The following is a 14,636-nucleotide window of genomic DNA, read 5'->3' as shown; positions in this document are numbered from 1 at the left end:
CACCGCTGTCTCACAGGAACAGAGCACAATAAAGCCTCCTCAGGCGGACAGACAGCATAAGGACTGTCACAGCTCACACGCCCTTAATGCAATTTAAGTAAATCCAGTCTGCACGACCCAGAGTTCAGAAATCAAACCATCAGTTCAGCGCTCTGCCCGAGAACACACAAATACGCATGCATGCAGCGATCGGCACATGAAAGGCGTTAGACCAAACCTCCCTGTGCGCTGGGGGTGGGCAATGGATCTCTGCCTCAATGCCAAAGGGGAAAGGAGATTTCTGCCTCAATCCGTGGAATAAACTGGGTCCGTGGGTAGAAATAATGGTGAGATGTACTCATATTTCTGATTCTGCTCATGTCTTTCCCTCTGAAGTAAAACACAACCTCGTCCTGTTCCACCCGTGGACTTGCTGGGGAATGGCTGATCACAAGGGCAGAGCTGGGAGAGGAGGAACTGGGATCAGGCTGTTCCCGAGGACAGGCTGGGTTCATTCCTGGGTTCGTTCCCTTCTTTATAGGAAAAAGGTGAGTCACAAATTGTGCTCAGGAATCACATAACGTCTTTAAATTGTCGTTTTGGGCCACTGCTGGCAGATCTGACAGTTTGAAGTTGTTGCGCATGGTTAGAAACTTGGTTTTCAACTCCTACAGTTTTCTGTGCATTTGAAAGGTATTCGGAGCCTCACTATATTCTTTTTTTTTTTTGTATTTTTATGGGTCTGCTTCTAGCAACAAAGACAAGCATTTATAAAAATGCAGTTTAGTGGACTGTGTTGGAAAAGGAAAAAAAGCTTCTTTCGCATCTTATTTTTGATTGACTAAACTTGGACAGATTAAGAGGGCAGAAGCCTCTGTTACGGCGTGGTATCTGGTGGGCTTCCCATTAAATTTTTGTGCTAATACAAATTTTGTAGGACTGGATTAAATGATTCAGCTGAAAACAACAAACAGACAGCCAGCCTCTGAAAGAAAAGCCTTTAAGTTACAGTTTATGCAAATAATTGGAAGTGTTCATTCACTGTAAAACAGCCACAGAGCACCACCCCGTGGGGATTTACATTCCCGGGGTTTCAAGGTGTTTATCATTCCGCGTTTGCAGTCTTACAACAAATAATTAAGTATGCGCTTAACTTTTCCTGCGCGGATATCCTAATGCCAGTGATTTTTACAGAGGGCATGGTGGTCTGTCACACAATGCTGTTTACTGGAAGAGGCTCTGGCTTGCAGCCCACCCCGCGCACGTCTTCAGGTGGCAGCCCTACGCTGTATTCAGTGTGGTACCAGCTCTCGGGAGGTAACACAGGCATTCCCGTTGTGATTCTCTCTTCTCACTTCCAGAGGGAAGACTGCTCCAGATCTGATTTTGCCAGGCAGGAGGAGGCTTGACATCTCAGCCCATCACAACAACTGCTGGTGCCAAACCTGAGGAACCCAGGAACAGTGACTGAGGAGTTACTTGAAAAACTCCTGCAGCCGTGGGACCCTCTACCAGAGCGCATCAGGCACAGAGGAATCACCTGCTGAGGCAAGGGAAATAAACAGGAATTTTTAAAACCATTTGTTATCTTTCATTCGCGCCAACTCACCGTCGTGCCTTTGTGTATCTTCAAGCTGCCATCTACGGGCTGAATCGTAAGGCAGCACTTGCATGATTTTAGATGTGTCAAATAAAGGCTCTTTCTGCTGAGAGTTTTAAAATCCCATTTGTGTCTACTATTTTAAGGGCCTGTGTCCTTCAGTCAGTTGAGCGCTGGGGCCCCAATCATGCAGGAAGTCGAGAGCAAAGGATTTTATTTTCATTTGCGTGCTACTTTTTACAGTTAAAGTGGGTGGGAGGTCAGTGCTGCTGGATCCACTGACTGAGGCCTGTGACTTGATGCAAGGTGATCTTCATGGTTTGCCAAATGGCTTTTGCAACGATATGTTATATCCCAGCGTTAATGTATTTCATTGCATTGTAACTCCCCAGCTTTCTCTGGCAGCCCTCCCCTCTTCTGCCTTCGAAATGTGTCACAGTTTGCATTGTCCATCTGCAGAGTGGAGCCTGCAGAGCTGTGGTTACTGATTACCGAGATCTTCCAGCTGCACATAAGTGTGCCTGCATTCCTGCCAGGTTTTTTGGTTTTGTTTTGTTTTGTTTTTCAGAGAAAATGTTGGCAGCCTATTTTGATTGCCCAGGAGGCCCAGAAAATCTCTATGTGAAAGAAATGATGAAACCACATCCAGGAGAAGGAGAAGTTCTTGTGAAGGTCTCTGCTAGCGCTCTGAATAGGGCTGATTTACTCCAGGTATGTGTATGTAAAGCAGATTTACGCACCTGAAAACGACACCAATTTTTCAAGCCCCTATCTGAAGTCTTGACAAATCTGAAGAGTTAAAAGAGATTGGACCTGGTTAGCATGTGGATGGGAGAGTTCATAGGGCTGAAAGAAGAGATGTCCCTTGATTCAGCAGATAAATGTCTTTATCTGGGTCGCTGCAATGCTGGGGTGGCGCGGAAAGGCAGCTGCCTTTCAAGAAAAGATGTAAATCCAAAGCTCTGGTCTTTCTAGATGCTGAGACCATTCTCTGAGCATTTGAGATGAACGTGAAATGTTCCACTGGCTGAATTCCAGCGTGGGAAAATCACATTCAAATTGTTAAGTCTGAGCTGCTTTAATTTGAGCTGAAAGCCACTCTCTGCAACTGGAGACCATAGCACCTCCCCAGGATGGACTGGCCTGGACAAAGGGGACTTGCAATAAATTGAATTTGCACACAGAGTTTTAAGAATAAAACATACGTAAGAAACAAGAGGTGTTGCCAGAGGGTAGAAGATCCTCAAATTACTGGAACATTCGCACAGTGCAGAATCAGGATGAAATAAATAGGAATTTAGGTTGGAGGCGTGTGAGTAAAATATTGCAGGTCATTACACTCACTGATGTGTGGCTTTTCCTTCCTTGCCCTCTCTTTTCTTTTGTTTTAGAGGAGAGGTAAGTACCCTCCCCCCAAAGGAGCAAGTGATATTTTAGGCTTAGAAGCAGCTGGGAGCGTGGCTGGGCTCGGACCTGGCTGCAAGGGCCGGTGGAAGACTGGCGATGCAGTGATGGCTCTGCTCTCCGGAGGTGGCCAGGCAGAATATGTCACAGTACCCGAAGGCTACCTGATGCCAATTCCCAATGATATGACATTTATTCAGGCTGCAGCCATTCCTGAAGCCTGGTTAACAGCCTTTCAGCTGCTGCATTTTGTAGGTGAGAGGCGTATTTGCAAATCTATCCCACCAAAACAGCTCGTCTTCCTTTCTGTTACGAAATCCTCTCTTTATTGCCTCCATCTGAATGCTGTTTGCCTTCAAAGAACCTTTTCTCTCTCGCTCCATTCGCATGGATCAGAACCCGGTATGCCAGACCCAAATCCTGAAATCCTGACATGTCCTTAGTCACAACTTACTCTGCTGATTGCATATTTACAAGGAAGGATACGGAAAGATGGTCAGTTTTTCTTTTTGTCTACATTTCTCAGCTTGAATGGCAATTTCCATTAAGCCTAAACCCTGAAATGACTTACATGTTCTCCAAACAACTGAAAACGCATCTAAAGATTTGACTTCACTGCAAGCATGACCATATAATGAACTTTCTCACTAATTGCCTGTGGATCTACAGTAGACAACGCCTTCTGGTACCTTGTTTCACAGAGACATTAACTGTAGGTAAAATCCCCTCTGAGCTGATTTAAAATGGACATAAATTCGCTCTTCATTTTGAAAACGCGCTACAGAGGCACTAACAATAGCACTTGCCAGGGTTTTCCTCAGTTGACAAATATCCTTCTTCCACCCTCTTCAGCCGTAGCATCTAAAAGCTCCACCGAAGGAGTTACAAACAAGTACCTTTCCTCACTACCCAAAACGCAGCCTCGCTTCGAGCACTGTTGCTTCCTGGGGGTCTATGGTCAATTAGGACCACGTCTCCAGGACTACTCAGTGCCTCACTTCCAGTAGCAATCAGTGGAACACAAATGACTGTGTTAGGGCAACCAGTAGATGGCAAAATGATAGGTAGAACTGGTCCTTAACCATTACCCAGCACGTCTGGTATTTCTCCATTGTTGAATGCCTGATTTCTCAGTATTAACATCCTCCGAGTGTGTTTTCTGTTGGTGGCAGTGGATGGTCCCAGTATAAAAAGGCCAGCTGCACTCACCTAAGCAGCTTGGTCACGGATGCCCAGAACCAGACAGCTAAAGTCATTCCACTGAAGTCGGTAAAATGGAGTCCTGTCGGTACGCTGCGAGCTATGTTAGTTCTGGATTTGTTTCTTTTACGAAGGATATGAAGATGTAAACAAAGCCCGGTCAAAGGCATCTCTTTCAGCTTCCTCTTCAGTATTTACCACCCTGATCATGTTTTAATCCACAGGTGATGCCAAAAGGGTAACCATTTCCCTTACGTCCTCCTTCAGGTAAAATACAGAAGGGCGAGAGAGTGTTGATCCATGCTGGAGCCAGCGGAGTTGGTATGGCAGCCATTCAGCTGGTAAGACTGGCAAAAGCTATTCCCATCGTGACAGCAGGAACTCAGGAGAAACTGAAAGCAACAGCAAACGCCGGAGCAGCTGCAGGGTTCAACTACAAGAATGAAGATTTTAGTGAAAAGGTCTTGGCGTTCACCCAAGGTAAGAACCTCTACGTGAAAGACACTGTTACAGTTGAGGAGGAGTGTGTACCTCCTAATGTACATGCACATGCACTCGATTTCAACGGTCACATTAGTCGGTGAAGGAGCAGACAGTAATGACCCTGTTAGCACAACCTAACATCCTGTTCAGCCCAAGAATCTTATCTTTCCTTAGTCTAATTGTGCTGTTTTCTGCATGGACTCTCTGGCTTTGTGTTCATTTGGGGCATAAATATTGTGCGTGTGTTATGGGTGCCTCCACAAGGAACTGCGGGACCAAATCCTTGCACTTGTCTTTGTAAGTGTTTGAATATGGGAACAAAACTTAGCTTTTAGGGCCACAAAAATGATGAGAGGGCCGGAGCACCTCTCTTATGAGGAAAGGCTGAAAGAGCTGGGGTTGTTCAGCCTGGAGAAGAGAAGGCTGCGGGAAGACCTTATTGCAGCCTTTCAGTACTTAAAGGGGGCCTACAAGAAAGATGGGGACAGACTTTTTAGCAAGGCCTGCTGGGACAGGACAAGGGGTAATGGTTTTAGACTAAAAGAGGGGAGATTCAGACTGGATATAAGGAAGAAATTTGTCCCGATGAGGGTGGTGAAACACTGGAACGGGTTGCCCAGAGAGGTGGTAGATGTCCCATCCTTGGAAACATTCAAGGCCAGGCTGGATGGGGCTCTGAGCAACCTGATCTGGTTGTAGATATCCCTGCCCGTTGCAGGGGGGATGAACTGGATGACCTTTAAAGGTCCCTTCCATCCCAAAGCATTCTAGGATTCTGTGATTCTCTCTTACTGTTAGAAAAATTTAGCTTTTCTAAGCATTTGGGATGGGTTACGACGGAGTCTGCATCTGGTTATCTATAATGATCCTTTTTTGTGCTCCGTACTAGAATTCCTTACAAATCATTGTGCCAATTCCTAATTTCAGTAGAAAGACTTAAATAAGAATTGCAGGATTGATTCTGTACCTATGAAGACAAAGGTTTTAGTTTCGCCTGAAATTATCTTACCTTTAATGCAGCTCAACTACATTGCTGAAATCTTCGCTGTTTCTATTTGAGGTTCTGGAGTAGATATTATTTTAGATTGTGTTGGTGGCTCATACTGGGAGAAGAATCTCAACTGTCTGAGTACTGATGGCCGGTGGATTATTTATGGACTACTGAGTGGAGGTGAAGTACATGGAGATTTGCTTGCAAGGCTGCTTTCCAAAAGAGCGAGCATCCATACAAGTCTATTACGATCACGAGACAAGGAGGCAAGTAATGGCTATCAACAGTGTGTACAGTTTGACCTTAAAATCGATGATAGTTTTGAGAGCTTTCTTTTGATACCGCTGTTAAAGCGGAATCTTAACGCATTATTATCAAAAAAGTACCACCTCGAACTGTTACTACATACTTTGGAAAACATTGCAATATTAAGTTACAATTTCCCTTTTCTATTTTTAGCAAATGCCTCCCTTTTACACCTATGGAATCAGAGGAATGATACCCAGGAACTTCTTAATGTACTTCACAAGTACCTTAATTTAAAGATGTGGCCTAAGAAAAAACAAAACTCAAGTCATGAGGCAACTCGATCAAGTCGGGGGTGGGGGGAGGGAGAAAAACCTCTATTAGATAATTCTTCAAAGTAGAGACCGAGGCCATTTGGATGTCCAGAAATTACCAAGGAAAAACCACTTTATGTGGAAAATTCTCAGATATTACAGTAAAAGACAGCAGTATACAGCCCTAGGACAGATTCTGTCCGTGGCCTAATACATAGTATTCTCAAGAATTTTATCAGTTTGAGTTTAAAAGGTTCTGCACTGAGCTTATACCACTTGTTTGGAGAATTTCATTCAATTAAAATATAATTAATCTAAAACTTTTCTTCTTGTTTGTAATTTACACCTGTCAGATGTTTACGTCTCCGTCTCACTATGAGAATGTCAGAGTCTCCCTGAGAACTGTGCACATTTCGTACGCTGCGCTTAGAGATACCTCTGTGAATGAAATGACTGGAAATAATCTTCAAAATGCTTTCATTTTTCCTTCAGTATAAGGAACAGCTGGTGAAAGCCTTCACAGAAAACGTGCTGCCGTATTTTTCTGGAGGAACCTCCCCTCATCTCCAACCGCTTGTTGACAGCGTTTACCCTCTCCACGAGATTGCAGAGGCACACAGGGTCATGGAAGAAAACAAGAATATTGGCAAAATTGTCATCGAAATGCCTGCTTCATCTTAAAGAAAGGCCTACTGCTGTCGTCTTTCAGGGACAGAACCGTGACGGGCGTTTGCCAAGCAGAGAATCTGCCATTTCTGCTTCCAAATCTGGAATGATGTATTGTGGGAGGAAGCCAAAGAGGAGGGGTAAAGCAAAGCCTTACAGGACACGTTTAATAAAGAGTTCACGTTGCAGCTCTAGCATCGTGTCTTGAGCGTGTAAACAGCATGTCGGCAAGCGCTCCGTGGTGTAGGAGAAAACGGGCAGGCACCGACCGCCGGTTCCTTTACTGTCCGCTTTCCAGAGCGTTCCCGCCCGGCGCTGATCGCAGGCCAGGCCCCTTCACCTGACAGGAACCTCCACACGGCGCCGAGCGGCGGCCGCCTTCCCCGCCCAGCGCCGCTTCCTGAGGCGCCGAGGCGGCGGCTGCGGGGCTGCCGGGGCGGGCAGACGCGGGGGGCACCGGGGCGGGGCAGCCCCGGGGCCGGGGAGGGGGCGGCGGCTGCCCCGGGGCCGGGACGCGGGACGCGGGACGCGGCCCCGGGCGGAGGCGGCCGGGCGGGGCCGGGGGCGGGGCGGTCACGCAGTCACGTGTCTCCCCCGCCCCTCGGCGGGCCCGGCGCGGTGCATGCTGGGATAGCATCCGGGTCCCCCGCTGAGGCGAGCGGCGCGCCGCGGAGGAGGCCTCACTGCCGGTGTTTCTCTCCCAGGCCGCGGCCCCCTCCCTCCGACCGGCGCCATGGCGATGCAAGCGGCCAAGCGAGCCAACGTGAGTGCTCTCCCCTGTCCCCTTCCCGGCCCGCCTCAGCCCACCGGGGCTGGGAGCAGGCCTTCCCGCCCGGCCTCGTCCCCGGCCCCCTCCAGGCAGGCCTCTTGTTTAACAGAAGCACGTCAAGTCTGTAGCTGTGTGGGGTTACAAAAGGACCAGTGAAGCACACGGGCTCTCTCAGTCATGTTAGCCCCAAGATTTAGCACGTAGGCTGCTGCTTTTAAGGTTTGAAGTGAGCGCTTTAGGTCTAACACGCCGTATGTTGTTTCTGCGTCAGATTCGGCTGCCTCCGGAAGTCAATCGGATCCTGTATATTAGGAACTTGCCATATAAAATCACAGCGGAGGAAATGTATGATATTTTCGGGAAATATGGGCCTATTCGACAAATCAGAGTGTAAGTATTTTAGCTTTCTTTGAAAAATTAAGGATTTTACGTGCTCTAGTATATGTGTTATATGTCAGTATTCCTGTTGCAGTTGGTAGCAACTGGATTTCACAGCTGAAAGAGTTAAATGCACGTTAGTAGGATCCCTGTGTGCCAAGGGTGGATGTGATGGTATTTCTCTTATTTGAGAATTCATTAGAAAGTAATATTGCTCGTAGGTAGGGTGAAAAAAGCTTAAATTTGATGTGAACTTAGATTATGACTTACTCTCCTAAGTAAATCTTAAATACAGCTAACCTTTTACTGTAACTGAAAGTAAAAACAAGGAAGGCAAAAGTTGAACACAGCCGGTTTTCATACTTCATGAGTATTAGATACTTCACTAATGGGAAAATAGAGATGTTACTGTTGCTGCTGGACCTGTCAACCAGAAACAACTCCCTGTGCGTCAGATACAGCTTGTCCCCAAGCCATGTAATCCGTGGGTAATGGTGATCTGAGTAATTTTGTTTTAAAATGCACTGAGGTTAAACATGTCTACAGCAAATCTGAGGCTTTTCTCTTTAGTTATTTGAAATATTGAAGACCCAAGCTCTGATGTTCCTTGTCGTCCTGAGTACTGTCTGAATGCTGTGTATTAAACCATAATTGCATCTGGTTAGTATGATGTTCTGCTAAGTTTCTAGCAGAAAGAGTTGGCTGAAGCTGGAAGTCAGAGCGAGCTTTTGAGAACTGTAGCAAGGCTGTTTGGAGTATTGACACTCATACAGAACGATTTTTTTTTTTTTTTCCTTCTGAAAAATATTTAGGAAGGGGAGGAGGAGGAAACAAAACTTGGTATTTAATACTTAAAAAGGAAATGTTGTAAGTCACATTTCAGTAGATGTACAAATAGAAAGGAAATGTAGTTTATATTTGATACGGGGTTTTTTTTGGTATTGCTTTTATCCACATGTTGGCAAAATAACCTGCAGCATCTCTTGAGTTCTCGACTGGGTTGCTGATCGGACTGGAGCAGAATGTATCCTTGTCGTTTATATCGCTCTCCATTTCCCTGTCCTCTGAGACTGGGATGGGTAATTAATCCACAATATGTTTAATTGTTCTGACTATGCAGGACGTAAATACGTAAACAGCTGAACAGACGGAACTTTACTACCCCAAATAGAAGTGCTCATTCCAGAGCTGTAGTGATTAAAAATGATTGCTAGTGTACAGAATGAAGTGAGTTTTATGTATGGAATTGCCTTCAGTAAACAAAGAAGGACAGGCAGGACGTGCTGCTGATGCTGTGTTGGAACATGTAGCTAGTGAGATCTTCCTCATACAGCGACGGGCCACAAAAGTGACTGGGAAAGTGGTTAAAGGGACAAGGGACAGCATAAACTTACTGCTTGGCTGCATAGGTGGAGTTCTTCACTAATAAGCATACAGGAGGACTAATATTTAAGGTTTCTGAAAACATGTAGGTTGGAGCAGCGTGGCAGTGGGACATAAAGAATTAAGGCATATGCGGGGAGCTTTCCATCAAAGCAGTGTGCTGGCAGCCTCCCTGCTGGTCGTTCAGAGCCACCGCTTTGTGTTGTTTTCCACAGAAATCCTGACATCGTCACGAGACGAGGCATAACACGGAACTCCCCTTGTAACAGCTTTTGTGCTTTGTGCAGTTTTCATCCCATTCTCCTCTTCATTTTTGTACGCATCCTGGTGTGGATGCGCGTGATGTCGTTTGTCCTTGGGAGTTCTCTTCTTAGAAGCAAGCACCTTAGAGTTCTTCTGATTATTAAGTTCACTGTAACTATCTTTTAGCTGAGGTCTTTTGGATCTGTCAGCTCTGTCGTCTCTCCGGGCTAGTTAGCGTTATGTGCCCAGACGTGCCTCCTGTCCCTCGGGCAAAGGAGATGGAATTGATGATCCGATAGGTGATGGTTGTGTGTCTGAAGCGGTCTTGCACCAGCGGGGCTGTTTTGACTCATTTAAATTGACTTTGTGGTGTGCCAAGAGCCATATTCCATCCGAGGGAGACATCTGATCCAGACAGCCATTAACTGACAGCCTGGTCTTGTAATATTAAATAAAACAAGCTAATTGCTGTAATAAAAACATAAAGTATTTCCAGAGATGTGACAACCCCCAGCAGCAGCAGCTTCTGGCGGTTGTTGTGGAGAGGTGAGTTCCCTTTGGAGCATAATGCAGCACGTGCTCTGTCACATTTTCCTGTCGTCTCTGACTCCAAACTATAACCAGAGGTTGGTGTGGAAAGCAAAGCAGCATTTTAATATCTAGGAAAAAATAACAATAAATTGGTTTTTAGTGAAGTTGCATTAGTTAATCTAATCCCAGTCACTGCTAAAGACTAATACAACTATTTCCTGTTTATTTTTAACATAAAAACGGATCTCGCCTGCAGTGGAAACACTCCTGAAACGAGGGGAACAGCCTATGTAGTCTATGAAGACATATTTGATGCCAAAAATGCTTGTGATCACCTGTCAGGATTCAACGTGTGCAACAGATACCTTGTCGTTTTGTACTATAATGCAAACAGGGTACGTACACTTGGGGGTTTTTTAAGTTACCTGTGAGCGTAGCTAGCGTTAAAAAAAATTCAGTTTGAAAAGGCAGTTGCTTGGGTATTTTTAGGAAATAAATCCGAACTGGTAGAGGGAATGGATTGGATAAATTGTCAGGATTTCATCTTTACTTGGTGATTTGTGTGCAGAAACGCACGTTTGGACCAAGGGTGTGGAAAAACACGCTTGTGCTGAGTGTCCTTTGGAGATGAGGTGGCAGGGGCCTTGCAGCCCAACAGCTGCAGCAGGATGTGGGGTCTCCTTTACAGGTCAGAAGTCTCTGGGTCTCGGTGTTCTGCCTGTTACTGGTGGTGTCCAGGGCACTGTGGCATTCGCCGAGGCCGAGAATTAAGCAACACTGTGTGTGGTGGCGATGTTAGTTGTGGCTACGGGGAAATAACGTGTCGTAAGATGAGATTTCTTTTTTTCTCTTCTCACACCTTTTATTTTCCTAATTACAGGCATTCCAAAAGATGGACACAAAGAAGAAAGAGGAACAGCTTAAGCTTCTCAAGGAAAAATACGGAATTAATACAGACCCACCAAAATAAACGGATCTTTTTGGAAAACTCTTTTGCAAGTCCTGCTGTTGAGTTCAGCTGTTGGCAAGCCCTGCCGCTGAGTTCTTGAACTAAACATAGGAATTCTCACTGAAGTATAACTTTTCTTTTTTAAATTTGATAAGCTGTAACTTGACTTTTCAGATCTTCACAATTAGAATTAAATAAATGTAAAAGATCTGCTTTAAGATTAAATCCCCCTAAGTGGACATGGCTCCTCCGTGTTGCCAGGGTGCCCTGGTGGATGCTGCATAGCCGCAGTCCTGCTTCTAGCAGGACCTTACCGGATGGGACCGGGCACGTTGAGCGTCTCCCACCTCCTCAAGTTCTGCCCAGTCCCCAGGGCGGATTTGAAGCGCGGCAGCCAGTTAACACGAACGGCTCGAGGGGCTCTGTATGAGCTGCCTGCACGGAGGTGAATGTCGCTTGCTGCTTTCTGAAAACGGGGTATTGCAACGAGTCTCCCCGCCGCAGGGAATTTCGTGCTTTTTTTTTAAAAAAAAAAAGGAATAAGTCTGGTTTGATAGCTCACCCCACCTGTGTAGGTTGCACACAGTTTATTGCGCCTTTCTCCCTCTGGGAATGTTTGAAGGAGCCAAACTCCATTACGTGATCGTTAGGCTACTTCTTACTGGAAACAAAGCAAGCCCAAATCCGTGTTTATAACAAAGTTTCTTTTACAAACTATAGAAAATGAACGGCCTTTCAAAATGATCCAATTGCTTAGGTGACTTTGGTCAAAATATTTTCTTCCCAGTGACGGAGACGAAACATAAGCTGCGGTAAAATAATCTCGCTCTAATAGTGCGTTGCTGCAGGGCTGACTTAGGGTTGTGCGAGATCTTTGGTGCCTGCTCCAGGCTTGTTCTGAGGTTCCTCGGGGCGACGGGAAGACGTTTCACGCCTTTTAGTGTTCAGTAGAGAACACCCGACCAAAACGAGACGGTAGATGATGGTGGTAATTTTAGATACCTGTAGTGTGATTGTTTTCTACTCGGTATGTTTGAACTGTAATATATTTCATGTACGTAATTTTTAGGTGTAGTAGCTGGTGGAGGAAAAAGAAAACATTTAAATTTTTTGGCTTTTTTTTCAGCACTCGTGTCCTGTGAATAAAAATCAGTGTGATACAGAGGATGCACAACTGGTATATTTTGGAAGTGGAAAAGAGTAACTCCCGCCTCTGTTCTGGACCAGCTGGAAGTCCCGTGACCGCTGGCACTTACCCTGCCTCTCGGGAGGGTTTATTTGCGTGGATGTGATGTTTAACTCCCTGAGCATCCAGCTTCCAGCCGGTGCAGAACACGGGCGGATGCAAACGTACTTTGCCTGAGGATTTGTAATTTCAGTCAAAACTTTTTTCAGTGTGTTATACTGTCGTACAGGAATGTCTCCGTTTTCTAATCCTTAGATTTTCATTGAAACCTATCACTTAAAAAAACCCATGCTGTTCTTGTGTTCATTTAGTAAAATAATAAATGTCTACATAGTTTTGCTTTTATTTCATCGAGGCTTGCTTCACAGAATCATAGAGTCGTTAAGGCTGGAAAAGACCCTTAAGATCATCGAGTCCAACCGTTAACCCAGCACTGCCAAGTCCACCACTAAACCATGTCCTTGAGCACCACGTCCACACGTCTTTTAAATACCTCCAGGGATGGGGACTCAACCACTTCCCTGGGCAGCCTGTGCCAGTACCTGACTGCCCTTTCGGTGAAGAAGTTTTTCCTAATATCCAACCTAAACCTCCCCTGGCGCAGCTTGAGGCCGTTTCCTCTCGTCCTATCACTCGTTACTTGGGAGAAGAGACCGACCCCCACCTCGCTACAACCTCCTTTCAGGCAGTTGTAGATGCTGTGCTGCTTCTGCATGTGACCTTTCCTTTTAGAAAGGAAGTGATTTGTCACCTGAACGTTTGTGATGCCGGTAAGAACTTGCAGAGCGTCCGTCTCCGTACGTACACGAATGTTCACGCACCTGAGCGATGGGGAAGGGTGCCCAGCTGTGGGCACCGACGTCCCGCCCTCCCTCCCACGGAGGAGGCCCCTTCCGCACGCTGTTTCCCAGCTGGGAGCTGCGGGAAGGGCAGCGGCGATGCGCTGAGCTGGCTGCTTCACCCCAGAGCAGCAGGGAGGAGGCCGCTGAAACGGCTCAGCTGCGCTCGCAGCTTCACGTGGGTGCTCGAAATCCCGTCCTGTGCCCGAGCGGGGACCCCCGGGCCGGGTCTCCCTTCTGTGGCAGACGGACGTGCGAGCGAGAGCTGCGTGTGTAGCAGAAAGCCTTGTCCTTGCTCTGTGGCTCTTCCGTACCGGTGTCCTTCCCTTAAAACTGACGCTGCTTTTTGCAGCGTGAACCTTGCGGGCCCAGCGAGCCCTCCCCGCCCTCGGGAGCGTTAGCAGCTGGGGCCGCCTCGCTGAGCTCAGAAACATACGGCTCTGCTGCCACGTCCTTGCCATCTCCCCCGCTCGCCCGGCCCTGCACCGCCTCTGTCAGCTGCAGCTGCCACGCACATACATGAAATGCAAAGCAGCTGTGCTGGGCTGTCCTCGTTCTTCGGTGCGCAGTTACTCCTCGCCCTCATCGGCTTTCAGATCTCGCCCGGCAGGTTAATACAGACCAAAGTTTCTCGGGTAAAAACCAGCCTGCCTTAAAAACGGTTACAGGAATGAAATCCTATTGGAGGTCTTGCCTCTGTGTGAACAGCCGTAGCTTTTCAAAGGTTGCAAACCGCCCCCCCATCTATGGATGCTTTATATATATATATATATATACACACACCGTGTATATACATACGTGTGCCAGACGCTAGGATAGCTGGGGCCATTTGCAGCAGTGGCTGGGCATTTAGCAGGCCCCTCCCTGTAACAGGAACTGGAGGTGCTTGTTACCATGCTGGATTTGCGCTTCTAATAAAGAATAATAAATACTGATAATAAAATATCAAAGTGCTGATAACGGTGCCGCATCCCGCCAGCCTTGTTTAAAATGAGATGCAAATACCACATTGCTTCTGTCAACAGCGGAGAGCGTGGTGCTTGCGCTGCGGTGTCTGTTTTGATGAGGATTTGATGCTGTTTGAAAAACATATATAAAAAGCAATTCTTTAGGGTAATAAGATGAATAAAAATTCCTTCAGTGAATGCTCAAGATCAGCAGCTTTTGATTTCTAGGAGAGCTCAGCTGCTGCATTTCATTAAATATTCCATTTCATACTTTTTCTTCTAGAGCCTGTTGAGGGCTTTCCACGTCCCTGCACGTGTAAAATGAAATAATAATTTGTACCTGCAAGAGAGAGGGAATGGAAATGGAATGCCTGGAGGATTGCTTTGATGAGGCCTGCTCAAGATTTTGTTTGAAAGGTAGTATCGAGGGCCAGGGAAATGAGTTCGGTTATACGAATGGCAGAGGGGGCAGCAAATAAGGCAGCTGTTACCACCTCGTACCCCGCATCTGTGCTGGTTTTTGTGCCT

At 46.5% G+C, this 14,636-nt stretch overlaps 2 protein-coding genes and 1 long non-coding RNA gene across 5 annotated transcripts; 2 read left to right on the top strand and 1 right to left on the bottom strand.

Annotated features, from left to right (window-relative positions):
- Positions 1-3: 3 nt before the first annotated feature.
- TP53I3 (tumor protein p53 inducible protein 3) lies at positions 4-7,414 on the top strand. The gene is made up of 7 exons (XM_009467319.2): positions 4-527; positions 1,341-1,527; positions 2,148-2,290; positions 2,971-3,238; positions 4,451-4,663; positions 5,727-5,923; positions 6,710-7,414. The coding sequence occupies exons 3-7, from the start codon at positions 2,153-2,155 to the stop codon at positions 6,896-6,898; spliced, it is 1,005 nt and encodes a 334-aa protein (XP_009465594.1). The 5' UTR covers positions 4-527; positions 1,341-1,527; positions 2,148-2,152; the 3' UTR covers positions 6,899-7,414.
- Positions 3,123-6,754, bottom strand: LOC148053493 (uncharacterized). The gene is made up of 3 exons (XR_015708382.1): positions 6,654-6,754; positions 5,676-5,899; positions 3,123-4,616 (listed from the first exon to the last, which is right to left on the bottom strand). It is a non-coding gene; the product is annotated as an uncharacterized LOC148053493 (long non-coding RNA).
- A 73-nt stretch (positions 7,415-7,487) lies between the features above and the next one.
- On the top strand, positions 7,488-12,667 carry SF3B6 (splicing factor 3b subunit 6). 3 transcript variants are annotated; one of them, XR_015708344.1, is made up of 5 exons: positions 7,488-7,646; positions 7,924-8,042; positions 10,444-10,582; positions 11,068-11,581; positions 12,263-12,667. XR_015708344.1 is itself a non-coding variant. In XM_009467318.2 (4 exons), the coding sequence occupies exons 1-4, from the start codon at positions 7,617-7,619 to the stop codon at positions 11,155-11,157; spliced, it is 378 nt and encodes a 125-aa protein (XP_009465593.1). In that variant the 5' UTR covers positions 7,488-7,616; the 3' UTR covers positions 11,158-12,667. The 3 variants fall into 3 exon arrangements, 1 of the variants encoding a protein (XP_009465593.1); XR_015708345.1 differs by adding an exon at positions 10,756-10,875 and having other exon boundaries at positions 11,068-12,667; XM_009467318.2 differs by having other exon boundaries at positions 11,068-12,667.
- The last annotated feature ends 1,969 nt before the right edge of the window (positions 12,668-14,636 follow it).

The sequence above is a fragment of the Nipponia nippon genome, unplaced genomic scaffold (genome assembly GCF_047370975.1).
Source record: "Nipponia nippon isolate SJK-2023a ecotype South Korea unplaced genomic scaffold, ASM4737097v1 scaffold_4, whole genome shotgun sequence".
In the NCBI taxonomy this organism is placed as follows: Eukaryota; Metazoa; Chordata; class Aves; order Pelecaniformes; family Threskiornithidae; genus Nipponia; species Nipponia nippon.
Note: the sequence above shows the minus strand (reverse complement) of the source record. Positions and strands in the feature narration are given on the sequence as shown.